This window comes from Corylus avellana, chromosome ca4, assembly GCF_901000735.1.
Source record: "Corylus avellana chromosome ca4, CavTom2PMs-1.0".
Classification (NCBI taxonomy): domain Eukaryota; kingdom Viridiplantae; phylum Streptophyta; class Magnoliopsida; order Fagales; family Betulaceae; genus Corylus; species Corylus avellana.
This window is the reverse complement of record NC_081544.1, coordinates 3,381,249-3,397,607: the sequence shown is the minus strand read 5'-3', so window position 1 is coordinate 3,397,607 and position 16,359 is coordinate 3,381,249. Positions and strand designations below refer to the sequence as shown.

The window sequence follows — 16,359 nt, the reverse complement described above, 5'->3', positions numbered from 1 at the left end:
GTGTTAATTCATTGATCATCAATGATAATTTCATGCCGTCTTTCACGAAAGAGTTATGTTTGTAAAAGAAATGAATGAGTGTTAGAAGTCTTGTTGATTTGGAAATTGGAGGCACTCCTATGCTCGATTCAGTCAAAATACAATGAGGGAAAGGAAATCTAACTCAAAATGGTAAGAGAGTATAAGAGTATGAATGAGGGAGTGCCTAAAACTTTAGGTGGAGATAACCCATGGTGCATTCTATAGAGATGGAGGTGCATCAAGTTGTTGGTCTTGAGCTTGGTGTGGACTCAGCCATTGGGCCTGGTTCTAGCATAGTCTTGAGATTTTTTTTTTTTTTTTTTTTGTAGTCAAGCCTTAGAAACCTATTGGTAAGTAATACGGTCATCTACATCATAACTACAATGTCAACATTATAATATAGTTATAGGATCAAAATGTAATTTCTATAATTATTCTATTAAAAAAAAAAGATAAGTAATGATACATACTATATATTACACCCCATCGCATTGTGCTTATGTGCCATTGCTTATCAACTTTTAATTTTTTTAGCAAGAGCTGATTTAAGGACTAAAAACATTACCATGTTAACCCATTGGAATAAGAGTGTAATATCTTACTCTAAAGAAGATAAGAGTGTAATATCTTTCTCACTTTTATGGGTTTGTGTGGTACTTTTGAGAATAAAAAAAGAATGATGATAAAATAAAAATTATATTTAAATATGATTGAGTAAAATTTAGAGAGTTTATTATTTTGATACTTTTGCTTAACTACTAGTTAAACTAAATAATAATAATAATAATAATAACCAAAATTTAGCTAAAATATAAAGCATTAATTGAGAATACTCTAAATCCACACTTGAATTGCAAACTCTAGAAGTTTTTTTTTTTTTTTTTTTGAGAAACAAAATCTAGAAGTTTTGATCGAAGTCCAAAGCCCACTAATTCCCACCACATGATTTCATTGTCACTCTCAACGACTCGTCGTACGTCGTTGGATGCATACTAGGCGGTATCTTGAATTTTCCACACTAGTTTGGTCCATTGTCTATCTAAAGACACCGACTTGGCCCTTCCTCCACCATCGTTTTGACTGTTTCACTAAATTTGGGATTACATTTGAGAAATAGAATTTTTAAGTTAAATAGAGTTTTTGGGCAAAAGCTTCATTTTTAAGCTTTTGCCAAAAGTGCGTTTTGATAATTTTTAGGCTTTTTGGACCTTTAAAAACGCTTTTAATTTTTCTACCAAATGAGTATTTTTTTTTTTTTTTTCAAATGGACTTTTTGAGTCTTAAAAAAAGCATTTTTAAGTCCCTCAAACTCCCAAACAAGCCCTAAAATTGTATGAGTTTATATATTTTTTCCTTTGACATGACCGATGAATTTGATACGCTACAAAATTAGTGAGTTATAATTTAATATGATAAGATTGGGAGTCAAACTGAATCATCCCGATTAATAAATGAGTCACTCTCGAGTCAACCTACTTAACTCAACCTCCTTAACGTGAATAAATTTAAATTACATTTCAATTTTATCTACCTTTCCATTATGTTAATAATTATTGTTGATGCTATGCGAAGAGGTTTTATAAGATATGAAATTGTTCTATTATTTGTGATGCATTTGAGTAATTTTTTTTTTTTTTTTTTTTTGCATGTTCCCATAATGAGAGGAGAGGAGGATTCGAATTAGTGACCTTTACGGTTCCACTTTATGAGGCATGGTCCCAGTCGATTAAGCTACCTCTTGAAGACATATTTGAGTAAATTTAACAAATTTATAGTAAAGAGAAATGTCCCTTGAAGATGTATTTGAGTAAATTTAACCAATTTATAGTAAAGAGAAATGTTCGGGGTATTAAATCTTTTACCAAGAAGGCTTTACCAAATTGATGTGTAACTCATTTATTAGAGATAAACAAAATAATTAATTAAGAGAAATGTAACGAATACCAATAAATGAGCTACATATCACTATATCAGTTAGGTAAAGTTCTCTTAGTAAAAAATTTAGTACTCTAATCATTTTTTACCTAGGTTGTGCTTTGTTACCTGTTTATTTAAATGGGTGGTATTCTAATTTAAAATTTTAAGTAATTTAATTAAATGAGATGAATTAAAGTTATGACATATAATCCTATATTTATTACTTGACACCACACGAACGTATCTAAAAAATAAAATAAAAAATAAAAAAATTTCTATTTTTTTCTTAAAAAAATCCCAGAGAAAACCGAACGGGATCCCATGGCGAGCACGCAAATCTAGACAACAAGAAGAAGCTGAAGAATTACTCTGCTCCGTGAAGCCTCTCTCTCTCTCTCTCTGTGTGCGTTAAACCCTAATAGTGTTCACCAAATCAACGTGAGATTAGAATTCATTTTTATCTCTAATTGATCGGCTGGGATTTGAGGCTCTGAACCGGCGAATGATATGGTGGTCTGCAAATGCCGAAAGGTAAGCGCTAGAATTCTCTTTTTTTTTTTCATTGTTTCTGATAGTTTTTGCGCTGGTTCTTTGGCCGGAGGTTTGGATCGGATCGGCTTCGTAATTCGAAATCCAACGAGATCTTTACCCTGTTGTAGGGATCGTTGTTTTCAATTCTCATTGATATATCTAAATTTCGTGGCTCAATTCGAAGAAACAAGGAAAATAATGAAAAAGAAGAAAAGAAATGAAGGCATAATTTGGTTTAGTATTGACTTCTAATTTATTGCTTAAGTTTCTATTCTCCATTTTATTATATATTGTGATTTACCAGCTCAAATTTGGCTCTTCTAAGCTTGTTATGTCAATGTGTATGTATGTGTAGAAATTGGACGGCAATGTATGTCACCTAATGTATGTGATGGGCTTTTTTGGTGTTTCAGGCTACCAAATTGTATTGTTTCGTGCACAAGGTCCCGGTTTGTGGAGAATGTATCTGTTTCCCGGAGCACCAAATATGCGTGGTAAATTCATTGTAATTATTGTTCTCGTTGTTCTTATGTTAATCTTAGTTTTTTTGTTAGTTGTTTTATTGTAATCTTATTTTGGCATGGATTTGTTGCTCGTAGTTATGTTGGACTCTGTTTATTTATTTTTTTAAAAATCATTTTGATTGTATGGGCAATAATATTATGTTATCACACGATTGGATTTCATTTGGATTTGGATAAACAATTGGTTGCGGTTGTACAAAAAAGAGCTTATAAGGGTTTGAAATAGGAAATAGAACGTGATACTCTACCTTAGGAAAAAGAGGAAGATAGATGGAGGGAGAGAGCATATTGAATGATGAATAGGTTCAGCTGTATGATGTTCTTGACTCAGTGTGTAACTCTGTTTTCTTTGAAGGCCAAGTTCAGTTTGGCAAATCTGAATAGAACGTTATGCGTGAATCCTTCCTCTTTCTCTCTCTCTCTCTCTTCATGTTATATCGTGCTTGTGATGGTTTCTGTTATCATTGCCCAGATAATCTCTTCCTTTAGACACAGAGTACTTGAAATCAATTGAGAGTTTTCGTAAGTGATAGTTTGTGCATGTGTACGAACTGTGTACTTTTGTTTTAATTTAGTAACATATTATTTCTCTGCTTTGATATTAGTATGCCATTTAAACTATGTGATAGGTATACGTTCGCAGAAGAGAACTGTCTTGGTGGTTCTCCCACTTTGCATTTGTTTCTAAAGATTTGCTTTGGCCTTTGATTGCTCAATCAACCTGATAAAGCATTGTTGTCCTACTTATCAAAAAATAAAGCATTGTTGTCCTCAAGACAATGACTATAATGACTCTATTCTTAAGAAAAAGCTTTTACTCATACAAAATATATTGTGCATTTCCAAGACATTATATTCCTTTTTTAGTGGTTCTTAGTTAACATCAGTTACTTCATCACTGGTTTTAGTTTTAATGCCATCATTTTTTTTTCCCTTACTGGATCTACTTTCTGCTACTTGTGTGTAAAATTCGTGGAAGAGATGAAAATTCAATTCATCGTGTTTTACATTTCTGTTTGTAATGAAAATTTGTCTTCGACAATATTGTAAGGTTTTTCAGAGCCTAATCTGTGTTTATCTTGTTGTTCTCTCTAGGTCCGTACATACTCAGAATGGGTAATAGATGGAGAGTATGATTGGCCTCCTAAATGCTCCCAGTGTCAAGCTGTGCTTGAGGAGGGGGCTGGTTCTCAAACTACTCGACTGGGTTGCTTGCGTATGTGATTTTGCAGATTTAGTTACTGCCTCCGACATTGAAATTCTCTCTCTGAAAGAAAACCTGTAGAACTCTTACTGCATGACATAATTTACATTTATTTATTTATCTTTTGCTTCAGATGTTTTACACACAAATTGCTTGGTTTCACATATCAAGAGTTTTCCTTCACATACGGCACCCGCTGGATATGTGTGTCCTGCATGTTCCACTTCGGTAAGATACTTCTTGAAGTTATCATAGATTTATCTTAGAATTTTAATTTCATTTATTTCCTGCTTTCAATGTCTTAAAGTATGGTTTATGAAAAATTAAAAATTGAAGTTTGTTACTGTATATTTACATATTCTTTTAAAATATTTTCATGTGATGAATCATTAAGTATGACTAGAAATGATCTACTTATCAAAAAAAAAAAAAGTATGACTAGAACTGATCTGTATTCAGTGACCAATAAACTGTGCCATCTGGTTGTGGCATTTTACTTGTATTTAGTTCAGAACATCTTTCTATGATTACGGCATTGGTTTGAACTCTGTTCTGGGGATGTTTATTGTTCGGCATGGTTCATTTACACATTTTTTTTCTCACAGATATGGCCTCCCAAGACTGTGAAAGATTCAGGATCCCGCCTTCATTCATTGCTGAAGGAAGCTATTGTGCAGGTAGGTCCATGCTTGGATCTTACATATTGCAAAGAGAAGTACTCAAGTGATCATAGTCTTGCAAACTACTTACGTATGTTTTGTGGTTAATTTTTCTTCCATTAATTACAAAACTTCCTTTGCAAGTATGATCCTGATATGCTCAATCTTAGTGTGAATGGCTGCCGTTTGTCTCGTGTAGTTGTGGTCTCATTCAGTTTTGCTTTTTTTGATAAGTAAAGGAAATTCATTAAAAGTGCAAGGGGTGCAATCCAAGTAGACATGAAGTATACAAGAGAAACACCCAACAATCAATAGCGAGAAAAAAGAGAACAAAAATCAACATAGCTAGAGACATGGAGAAAGACAGTAAAAGAGATCCACACAAATAGGGTTTTAGGAAAACAAGTCTGTAGATCCGAGCTCATTCTCTCTCGGTCATCGAAACTTCAAGCATTCCTTTCTCTTCAAATGCACCGCATTAAAAAGGAAGGAATTGCGTTCCAAACAATATTGATATCATTCTAGCCAACTTTTCTATTCCAACACGCCAAAAGATCCACCACCCATCTAGGCCTAACCTACTCTAGCCTAAACATCTGAAACACCCAACAATCAAGTAGACATGAAGTATACAAGAGAAACACCCAACAATCAATAGCGAGAAAAAAGAGAACAAAAATCAACATAGCTAGAGACATGGAGAAAGACAGTAAAAGAGATCCACACAAATAGGGTTTTAGGAAAACAAGTCTGTAGATCCGAGCTCATTCTCTCTTGGTCATCGAAACTTCGAGCATTCCTTTCTCTCCAAATGCACCGCATTAAAAAGGAAGGAATTGCGTTCCAAACAATATTGATATCATTCTAGCCAACTTTTCTATTCCAACACGCCAAAAGATCCACCACCCATCTAGGCCTAACCTACTCTAGCCTAAACATCTGAAATAACATATCCACAACTCTTTCACGACATCACAATGAAGAAGAAGATGATCCATGGCTTCCCTACTCTTTTTACACATACAATACCAGTCTATCACTATGATTTGACACTTGCTTGCAGAGATTATCCGAAGTGATAATTTTTTCAAGGGAAGTTGTTCAAGTAAAGAAAGCCAACCTCAAAGAAGCCTTAGTCCTCCAAATGTTCTTTCAAGGAAAAATGGGAGTCAACATTAGGAAGAAGGACCTTGTAAAAGGATTTGACCTCAAAAGGTCTTCTTTTTGAAGGCGTCCAACAAAGCTTATCACCCCCCTCCCAACCTACCCTAGCGAAATACAAAAGATTGAAGAAAGAGGAGACAGAGTCCACTTCCCAATCATGCACCAACCTGTGAGTTAATGTCCCAATGAATCATATCATTGCTACCACTCCTAAGGTCAGCCACCATTGCATCTTTATTTCTTGCAAGGCAAAATAATTCTGGAAAAGATTCCTTCAAAGGACGATCCCCACATCATAAGCCATGCCAAAACTTAGTACAGGAGCCATCACCCACCTCCACACTAGTAAAACTAGAGAAAACATCTCTCCCCCTCCTAATGTGTTTCCAAAGACTCACCCCATAAGCTTTGGTGACCCCCTTAGACACCATCCACCTGCCAGACTCCCATACATTTTATCTACAATCTAACGCCAAAAAGCTTCTCTCCTCAGTAAACCTCCATAACCACTTACCCAATAGAGCTGGATTGAAAGTAGTCAAGCTCCTTATCCCTAGCCCTCCAAGCTGAATAGGAGTACAAACCTTTTTCCAATTACTGATGGAAACCCAGGGAGAGGAAGAGAGATGAGAGAGAGAATGGAGAGAAAGCAAGTGAGGGAGAGCATTGGCACACGCCGATAGCTGTCATTGGGAAATGGGGATTATGTCAATGGTTTCTCTAGAATAATCTAACGTTGTTTTCCTTTTCACCCTAAATTGATATGGTTCATTATCTTGAGAACGGATTGTGATAAATGTGTGCTTAGAGTGGTTCTTCTATTCTCTGCCTTTCTGTTCCGTTTTATTTTCTTTCTGGTAATGGTATAGACAAGGTGATCCTGGGTCTTAATGATTGCCTTTGTCTCTGGTGGAGTCACTTCTCTGTTAACTCTCTGATTCAGACTTGGAAAAGATTCAAATATATGGAATGACCTTCTAATGTTGGTGTTTTAGAGAGGTGAGATACTAGGGTTGCCTTTTAGGCATATCTTGGCAATGTACTCAGAGTCAGGGGAGATACAATGAATTTCTGTCTATGCCTGATGGTAAAGAACGTTTCTGAGGTGTGAAGAAGTGAATTCCAATCCATAATGGTACTTGCTGAAGTCACCGAATCATTCCATGTTTTATCGTTTGAAAGCTTACCGCAAAGGGTGGATTTCTTCTTATTTAACTACGCTTCCTTTTTCCTTCATCTTTCTCTTCTTTGGTAAAAGTTGAGTGAGCAAATACTTGCTGGTTGTGTTTGACTGAAGCATTTAAGTTGTTCTTTGGAATCTGGAACGAAGAAACTGAAAATCCTTTCCGTATTAAAATGTCATTGTTTTCGTGTGTAAAGACAAAGCTGAGTTAGTGGGTCACTTGTTTCTGTATTGTGTATGGATCCATCCCTGTGAGACAGTCTCTTCTCAACTTCCAAAGTTGCTAGGTGCCTCCTAAGAATCCTTCCAATCTTCCCTTGAGTAGGCTTGTCTATGCTAGAACGGATCATGGGTTGGGTGGCCTGCCTGGCCCAACAAAGCTTGACCACTACTGTTTGGGCTTGGTCAAAATTTAAGACCCTTTGAGTTGGGCCTTTAACCTAATGTTAAGTCCTGCAGCCTCTCTCTCTCTCTCTCTCTCCCCCCATTAGTAGCTCCTTTGAAGTGTCAAACAGTTGAACCTAAAGCTCCTTTTTTTTTTTTTTTTGGGTGTGCGTGTGTGTTTGGCCCAAACTTGTAAACCTGTCTCTTATGTTCCACCACAAAACCTTGGCAAAAAGTACAGCTGTGGTTGCATATTCCTTTTCTTGTTGATCCCAGGCTTGGGTTTTTTAGCTAGAGCTATTAGGCGTTAATATTAGGCTCAACATCCAGGCTTAGGCCGAGGCCTGCTCATTGACTCTTAATTCGAGCTGAGGCCTGGCCTGAAGCCAGCCCAGCCCACCCTATTCTCACGTGTAGACTATGTTAGCATGTCTAGGCTTTAGTCATTGAAGGGATTATTCTGCATCACACAATAAGAGCGGGCATTAGTTTCTGGAAACAATTGAAGGATTCAACCCATTAAGGTGAAACTCTTTCTTTTATGAATGATTCTTTGTGTCTTGAAGTAGCATGCTATAATTTCTTTTATATTTGAGATTGCTTTTTAGATTCATCTAGTCTTGAATTTTACTGTGATCTATTTGACATGCTAATTAAGACCTGATGTATATGGCTACTGGGTGGAAAGTAATGTAGATCAGTCATTTCAGTCTCATTTATTTGATGGTAGCAATTGCAGTCTTGTTAAGGAGCAGGTTTTTCCCTTAGTATTTATGGCTGCCAATTTGATACCCAACGGTGTATTTGACAGGATAATTGGATCCTTTTGTGTTTTTCTTTTAAAGGAATGGTCTGATGTCTGTGTTTGTAGATTCTTCATCCTCTGCATTAGCGTTAGAGTCATTTGCCTTGACTGTCTCATTTTAATTGTCATTATATCTTCATAACTTTTGTCTGCTGTTATTCAGACCGGTCTGGAGAAGAATTTGTTTGGCAATTATCCAGTTTCATTAGCAGCTACAGAACCTCGTGGTCCTCCTCCTGCATTCGCCTCAGATCCTCTAGTTACAGCATCTTCTACTGGAGGCAGGGAGAACAATGCAAGTTCATTGCCCTCGGTAGAACGAGATCAAATAAACATAATTGAAGGATACTCAGCTGCAACTGGCGTAGGGTCTTCCAAACTTCTTGTGACAGATATTGTGGAGATAGATGGTCCTAGCACGGCTGGGAATTTCATGAAGACCTCAAGCCCTGTAGGTGTATTAGGATTTTGCCATCAACTTTTGCTTTTCCTTTTTGCTTTTGATTTTCAAAATGCAACATTTATTTTTTCATTCTCTCCACTTGCCATAAAGTAGTAGCAAAAGCGATAGTATGTTTGATAATTGTGGAAAATATCACAGGAAACTGTCATATGTAAACTGTTCAAGCAAGATAGGCTAACACAAATGTTGGCTTATCCAAAGCTAAAAGCAGAGAAATACTTTATAGGTGCCAACCAGAGGCAGTCTTTGTGAACTTATCCTATGTTTCGATTTGCAAATTAGCATGGATATGCATGTATACAAGCAATTTGGATGTCTGTATGATGTGTGTTCTTATTTGAGTATATTATTTTATCCTACACATTCTTACTCAAAGCAAAAATCTCATATAATTTTGTGTTAATTTCAATCCAGCCTGGTGCTACAACACGAAAGGGTGTCTTCCAAGTTGAACGGCAAAACTCTGAAATTTCATATTATGCAGATGATGAAGATGGGAATCGTAATAAGTATGCTAAAAGGGGTAAGTAGATAGCTTTCCAGAATTGAATTCAAGTTGTTTTTTTCTTCATCAAGACATCTGTTCACAGAAAATGTGGCAAACAAAGCCATCCAACTCTGGGACTGAACAGACTTCGTCATCTTCCTGTGGGTTTCTCATTCGTAGGTCCATTTCGACACAAGTTTTTAAGAGCTTTGCTTCCTTTATGGTCAAGTGCATTACCAACTTTACCAGTGACAGCACCCCCACGGAAGGATGCATCAAATGCCAATGATGTCCCTGAAGGTCGTGTGCGACATCAAAGATCATCAAGGATGGATCCCAGAAAAGTCCTGCTCATTATTGCAATCATGTAAAATTTTTTACCTTTTCAAGGCTAAGATAGAACAGTAGAAAAATAGAAAACAACATGAAGAAAAGGGGAAGGACTCGATAAATGGACGTTTAGTTACTAGATTTAGTAGTTGAGTTATTAGTGGTCCTCAAATTTGCTTTAGGTAGTCCAAAATAACTTGTAGGATAAGTTTCTAAGTTGTGATGTTATTGCATGATCTTCTAATATCATTTTCTTGGACCACTAATTTTATTTTTTCACACATTAATAAATGATGGTAAAATGTCTATCTGTAATATTGAGTGTGGCTTCTATCAGAGCAAATTGTTTCTCGATCCTACCCATTAACTAAATTAGACAGTCATCACCATCATCGTCATGATTAAATTTTACTAATAAACTGCTGCAAGAGTTGAATACAAGACAAAAATCACTTTTTTTTTTCTTCACTAACACAAGTTTAATGATCTTGTGCAGGGCATGCATGGCAACTATGGGTATTTTGTATTACAGACTAGTGCAACGGGGTCTTAGCATGGAGTTGCTGCCTGATGAGGAGCAGCAGTCAATATGAGTAAGGTTGTGATGCATTTCAGGTGATTCTGCATTTATGGAGACCTGCTGGTTACTGGTGCTTCTGCTGCTTTGTGTTATTGTTCTGGTCCTCTCTCTGGACATGATGCTGGTTTTCAGTGAAACATGCAAGTGGTTTGTAGGGAAATTTCATTTCAGTGCCGATGATGGCGATAAGTTGCATATACTTGCTTGGCCTTTTCTTTTTTCTTTCTCCTGTTCTTTTTAAAACCTTTACCTTGTTTTCTAGGTCTGTTTTGAATTGACTTGAAAGTTAAAAGGAAAATATTTGTTCAAACTGGGTTGTTTTGTAATTTTCTATTTGGTAATAAACATGCAAGACCAAGGTTATATATATAGAGTATATCGAGTTAGAAAAATGTTATCAGTACTAATTCTTTTAACAAGAGATAACTACCAAAACGAACGAATGTTAAGTTGATTAATTGTATCTTGATTAGTTGTTCTGATTCTCTTCAATTAATCAGCTCTACGTCAATTTGGTACCTATCTCTTGGTAAAAGACCCGTAGATTTGGTAGTGTCTAATTCCTTGTCTTTTACCAACCCAGTTAAGAGTCTATTGCAGGTTGAGTGGAGTATATCTCATAACCCCCTTTCAATCTCAGAATTTGGAAGTGAACGGTATTTTATCATTTTTTTAAAAAAATTTTGTAGGTTTTGTTTTTGGTGTTGCTCTTTGCTTCAACTGCATCTAGTCATCTGGGTGCTTTTATGCTAATATTTGGAGGGAAATTATTGTGCTGGGATGCAATATGATTGGCCAATCGGATGGCAGATGAGGAGTCTAGACGCTCTTGATTGGTCTGTCACTGATCTTATTATCATGCATTTTTCAAACCAGTGAACTAAAGAATAAAGATAGAATTGCTACATATAAAAGAGACCCCAATCCACTTCTATGGTGATTAAATTAATTAATAATTCTCAACAGGAAACCGGAGGAAATATGTTTGGTTGGTAGATTTTAGTTTATAAGCTTTGATTTTTGTTATTAAAGAATTTAAACTAGCTTTTAATTTTATTAAGTAGGATTTATAACCGTTGGGAGATTTTATTTGGACCGAGGGAGATATTTTCAGGAGTTTATTTTAGACTTTAAATAATTGAGAGATAAAATAGAAATAATAAAAAGAATAAATAATCAGTAATGAAAAAAGAAATTAAATAAAAAAAAATGAGGGGGCGATTTTTTAAATTAGAGAATAGTGGGTGGCGTTACATCGTCCTTTCGTAACTTCGTATTCATCTCTCGGTCTTCACAAACCTCCACCACTGTCGTTCCTCACCATCAAGACGAAGACATCTTTTTTCTTTTTTGAGACGAAGAACAACGTCGTTTGTCATTCTTTCTATAGATTCTTCATCGTTTTAATAATATTTATGAGCGGTAGATCATAATGCTCTTAGAATATTTTGCGTTAAACATTGCTTAATAATCTGCTTAAAAATTTCAAACTTCCACCTGATCTCGCCTTCGACTGGGCGAAAGTGGTCTCTGTCCGAAAGGTGTTGGAGATCATTTCAACTCTCTAATAGTAGCAAAAATGAAGAGCGAAAAACCCATTTTCGTGTTTGCCACCTCTAATTCCGCACCTTATTTTGAACATTCAAATAAAAACTGAATTTTTTTTTTTTTTTCAGGGTGAAAATCGATTTAATTAGACGTTATCAGTTTACATTCCAAAGTCGAACAAAAAGTTAAAAGAATTATTAAAAGCTGAAACAAGTTTCGTGGAATTTAAATCCAACATACTACAAAATAACATATTAAAGTTATATAAAAACATTGAATTCAAAAATATATTTGACAAAGAATTTAATTAAAGTACTAATTAGTTTATATTACCAAAGTCAAACTAACTAATAAAAACGAGCCAAATTAAAAATAAAATAAAAGAGTGCTCAAGGTGTAAACCAAAAAATTAATTGATAATCATTATGATTAAATCGATAATTCGTTGACATGCTAAAGTCAAACTCATAAAATAAATGACTACTCATCTCCTGAACCTCACAGGGTCAAACACAAATACATAAATAAATAAGGGAATCACTGCAAAAAAACATAAATAAATATGGGAATACCACAAATATTTCAACCCCATGTACTAAAAAAAAGAAAAAAAAAAAAATCAACCCCATTCAAGAAATTCCTATTGACTAATTAAATGTTCTAGAAAGAAACAATTCATTACCATTTTTATTTTCTCCTTTTCTTTTTCAAACTTTTAATGAGTAAGTCAAGAGAAGTGGTACGGAGCCAAACAAATAAACCCAGAAAAATTTTCAAACTGACGTGGCAATGGTTTTTAAATTAAAAAAAAAAAATGCAATTCTCTTTCTCTTGTTTACCACTCATGGTTTGCCACGTCAATTTGAAAATTTTTCTGAGTTCATTTGTTTGGCTCCCTAGCACTCCCCCAAAGTCAATACTCACAATTGGATTAATTTAATAATAACAATTGGATAATATTGTTAAATTAAAAGAGTCTTATTACCTGAATCCTTATTAAATTCATATCCATTGGTACGGCATATGAGTGTGTATAAATTAACAATTGAATTAGAAAAAATTATTGAAATTTTAAAGAGTCAAAATAAATATGATTAAGCTATTAATCAATCTACATTCCAAAGTCAAACCCTAATACGTAGATAATAAAGCAAGAGAATACTACAACATGAAAATGACGTGCTTAAATTCAAACCCAGACTAGAAAATAACAATCGATATGAATGTATTATTAACTTATTAAATTAAAAGTTTAATAATAACAATTGATATGTAGTTTAATTAAAAGAGTATTATTACTTGAATATATCCTTATTAAATTTATGCACCCAATGGTAATGAAAAGCGCATGAGTGTCTATAAATTAACAATTGAATTAGAAAATTTTATTGAAATTTTTTAAAAGTCAAAATAAATATTATTAAAATTTTAATCAATCTACATCCCCAAATCAAACCCTAATGAATATGTAGATAAACAAGATAATACTACAACCAAACGACATGCTTAGATTGAAACCAATGCTAGAAAATAACATTCGATATAATTCTCCTCTCTTACTACTTAGTTGGCCAAAATTTTCATTAATCCAATTTGTCTATATATATATATATATATATATATATATATATATATAATATTTTAAAGTAGAGACGCTTTTGATGTCATTCTCTTACACATCTCTTATCTATCTGATTTGTTTTGTTTTTTTGTTTTTAAATCCATCCACCATTGAATCTGTGGGACTCGCATGATTCAATGGTGGATTTACACATTTCTTGTACGAAGATGGACAAGAGATATACGTGTAGTAGACTGACAACAAATTTTTTTGTTTAAAGTAAATAATATCACAAGCCATTGGACGTGGTTCATCCTAACCCAACCTATAATGGGCAGGACAAAGTTTTCCTCCCATCCAAATTGGAGAAATTTTTCTTAACTTGGTCTATTAATCTGACATGTGTCCAAATGCATGTCACGTGAATTTGTCCGTGCGTTGAAGAAAATTCCTCCAATTTAATTTGTTAAAGAAGATTTGACCTAGGTTTTGTACTTCTTTTACTTTCAAATTTCAAATTGAAAAGTGAGAAGAAGCCTATGCTATAATATAAGATATAAATTAGATAGCACTAATTGTGTATTGCATCTTGCTAATCACGCTGTACTTTTTCCTTAATCCAATGATGCATATGTATCTTTCACACAAATAGTGGAGTGCACAAACTATAGTGTACATGTCTTTTATCTCTACAAAAAAAAAAAAAAAAAAAGAGTTGACTGTAACCATGCTTTATATATTATAATAAAGATAATAAAATTTAATCTATAGTTTCTAGATGAAATTAATACTAAGAGATTAAGAATTTTCACACATTAATTGGAAATTCAAACCTCGTTTTTTTTTTTTTTTTGAAGAGAAAATATTCCAGTCTCAGTCTCATTAAGTGAAGGATCACGAGCAAAACACTCTCACATCACAAAGCAAAAGCTTTGAGAAAATCATAGCTGAAGCTACAGGGTTTTAGATCATAGATATATAAATTTCAATCTAATATTCAAAACTTATCTATGACACCAATCTCTGCAAACTCATGACTAATTTACAGTTGTAACAATATATATGTTCTCAAGAGACTCAATTCAATGCATAGGTACCTCATATTCCTCGGCCTTGGAGGAGAAGCCACATGCTAAAAATTTCACATCCACAACTCAAAGGTCTGGATAAACCTTATTGAAACAAAGATACAAAAATAAATAAAACAAAAAACCCAACACCAACAAAAAAACAGCCACTAAAGGCTTAGATCTGCTCCTAGGCAGTCTAGATCTACAACCTTCTCCCTGTAGATCGCTTATGAGAGCAGATCTAAGGAGAAAAACTCTTATTCAAAAACAACTAAACAAGGAAAACAACCATCAAACCAACAGTGACCAGAGTAAATGAGATGATGAGCACTAGCCAGCGACATAAGAAAGATGAACAAGAATATTTTGTATTTACTTGATGTTGTAGTTAATTCATTGATAGAGAATAAATTAAAAATTAAGAACTTGAAAAATTCCCTTAAACCTTTAAGATTTAAGTATTAATTATGAGGTGATTAACACATAAGAATTAATAGCAAATAATTATGACCAATCAAGAGGTGTAAAGTCAAACAAGATATGACTTTTTGGACAAATGCGATTGAGCTGACTTTGTAGCTAGACATCGCTGCTTCAATTATTCAACTGTTTGACATTTCCTTGAAGTAGATGGCCACGCTTTTAAATCTTATTATTTTATGAAATGTCAAATAAATAAAAAGAAAAGTCCTCACTTGCCAAATTATAAGGTTTTTATTATTATTATTATTATTTTTCGAAAAAGCTTCACATTCGACTAGCGAAAGTAACTAAGGGTTTGCTGATCAGTGTAACCAAAATAGAAAAATCATTATTTTTTAATTAAATTTTAACTAAATATTTGTTGAGCCGAATGTGAATGCTCTACATCGATCTTAGCTAGGCCTTAAGATGGTTTTCAAGCATTCACATTTGGCTTTTGGCTATTTTGTTGAGTCATGTAACCAAAAGACACCTCATCCGGCTAGCTACGATGGTCAAAAAATTGTTGAGCAGTTACAGTGCTCAACAAATTTATTGAGTAGTGTAGTTCAACAATTCATAACGTATATATATTAATATAAAATTCGTTCTATCATCTCTCCTTTAATAAAAAAAATATTTTATCCTCTCTCCTCTAATTGCTATTGAATAACACTTGAACCTTAATAATAAAGGAAGAAGATTCAAATAGATAGCTAAAATGTGGTCTTTTAGCTTTAAGGTGACGTCTTGTATGAAAACTCCCTTAACTAGGGATGTTTGAACAGTAAACGTCCCAATTCCAAATTTTGCGACCCCCTATATTTTGACATTGCTGAAGCGTCGCGTTCTAGGCGTTGCCTTTTAAAAAGTAACGTTTTTTGGTAAAAAATCATCCCTATTAAAGCGTCACTATTTTTGGACCATTTTTTTTTTGTAGTGGCTACTAGGGTATAGTTTGTTGTCTTAGTCTTGTATATTTTATATATCATATCAACAATACGATAAGTCCAAATCAACAATAGACGCAAAATATAATACCACAAATTAGGAAGAAGTTAATTAATTATGACGCTCGGATCACCCTATTAAGATTGATGGAGTGACCAGACTATCTCCTTAATTAAGGTGTTTGGAGGTGGTCGAACCATCCTCTCAACTCTACTTTTTTCTTTTTAAAATTATCATTTTTATTTTTTAATAACAAAGCATTTCATAAACCATGTTACATCAATCTATCATCTGTAACATTCTCAGTCCACATCTAGTCTATATATATATGGGAAAATACATTTTACTCCCTTGAATTATTTACCTATTTATACTTTTACCTTAAATGTTTAAAACGTGACACTTGACCCTCCAAACTTTCAAATTGTTGCAATTCGTCCATTCTGACTTTTTTTTTTTTTTTTTTTTTTTCCAAAATGCCTCATCACATATTTTATTTTTTATTTTTTATAAAA

At 34.0% G+C, this 16,359-nt stretch overlaps 1 protein-coding gene across 1 annotated transcript; it reads left to right on the top strand.

Moving 5' to 3' along the window:
• Nucleotides 1-2,202: 2,202 nt before the first annotated feature.
• On the top strand, nucleotides 2,203-10,634 carry LOC132178563 (uncharacterized). The gene is made up of 9 exons (XM_059591006.1): nucleotides 2,203-2,469; nucleotides 2,883-2,963; nucleotides 4,089-4,209; nucleotides 4,331-4,425; nucleotides 4,803-4,874; nucleotides 8,556-8,843; nucleotides 9,270-9,378; nucleotides 9,523-9,709; nucleotides 10,169-10,634. The coding sequence occupies exons 1-9, from the start codon at nucleotides 2,446-2,448 to the stop codon at nucleotides 10,263-10,265; spliced, it is 1,074 nt and encodes a 357-aa protein (XP_059446989.1). The 5' UTR covers nucleotides 2,203-2,445; the 3' UTR covers nucleotides 10,266-10,634.
• Nucleotides 10,635-16,359: the final 5,725 nt, after the last annotated feature.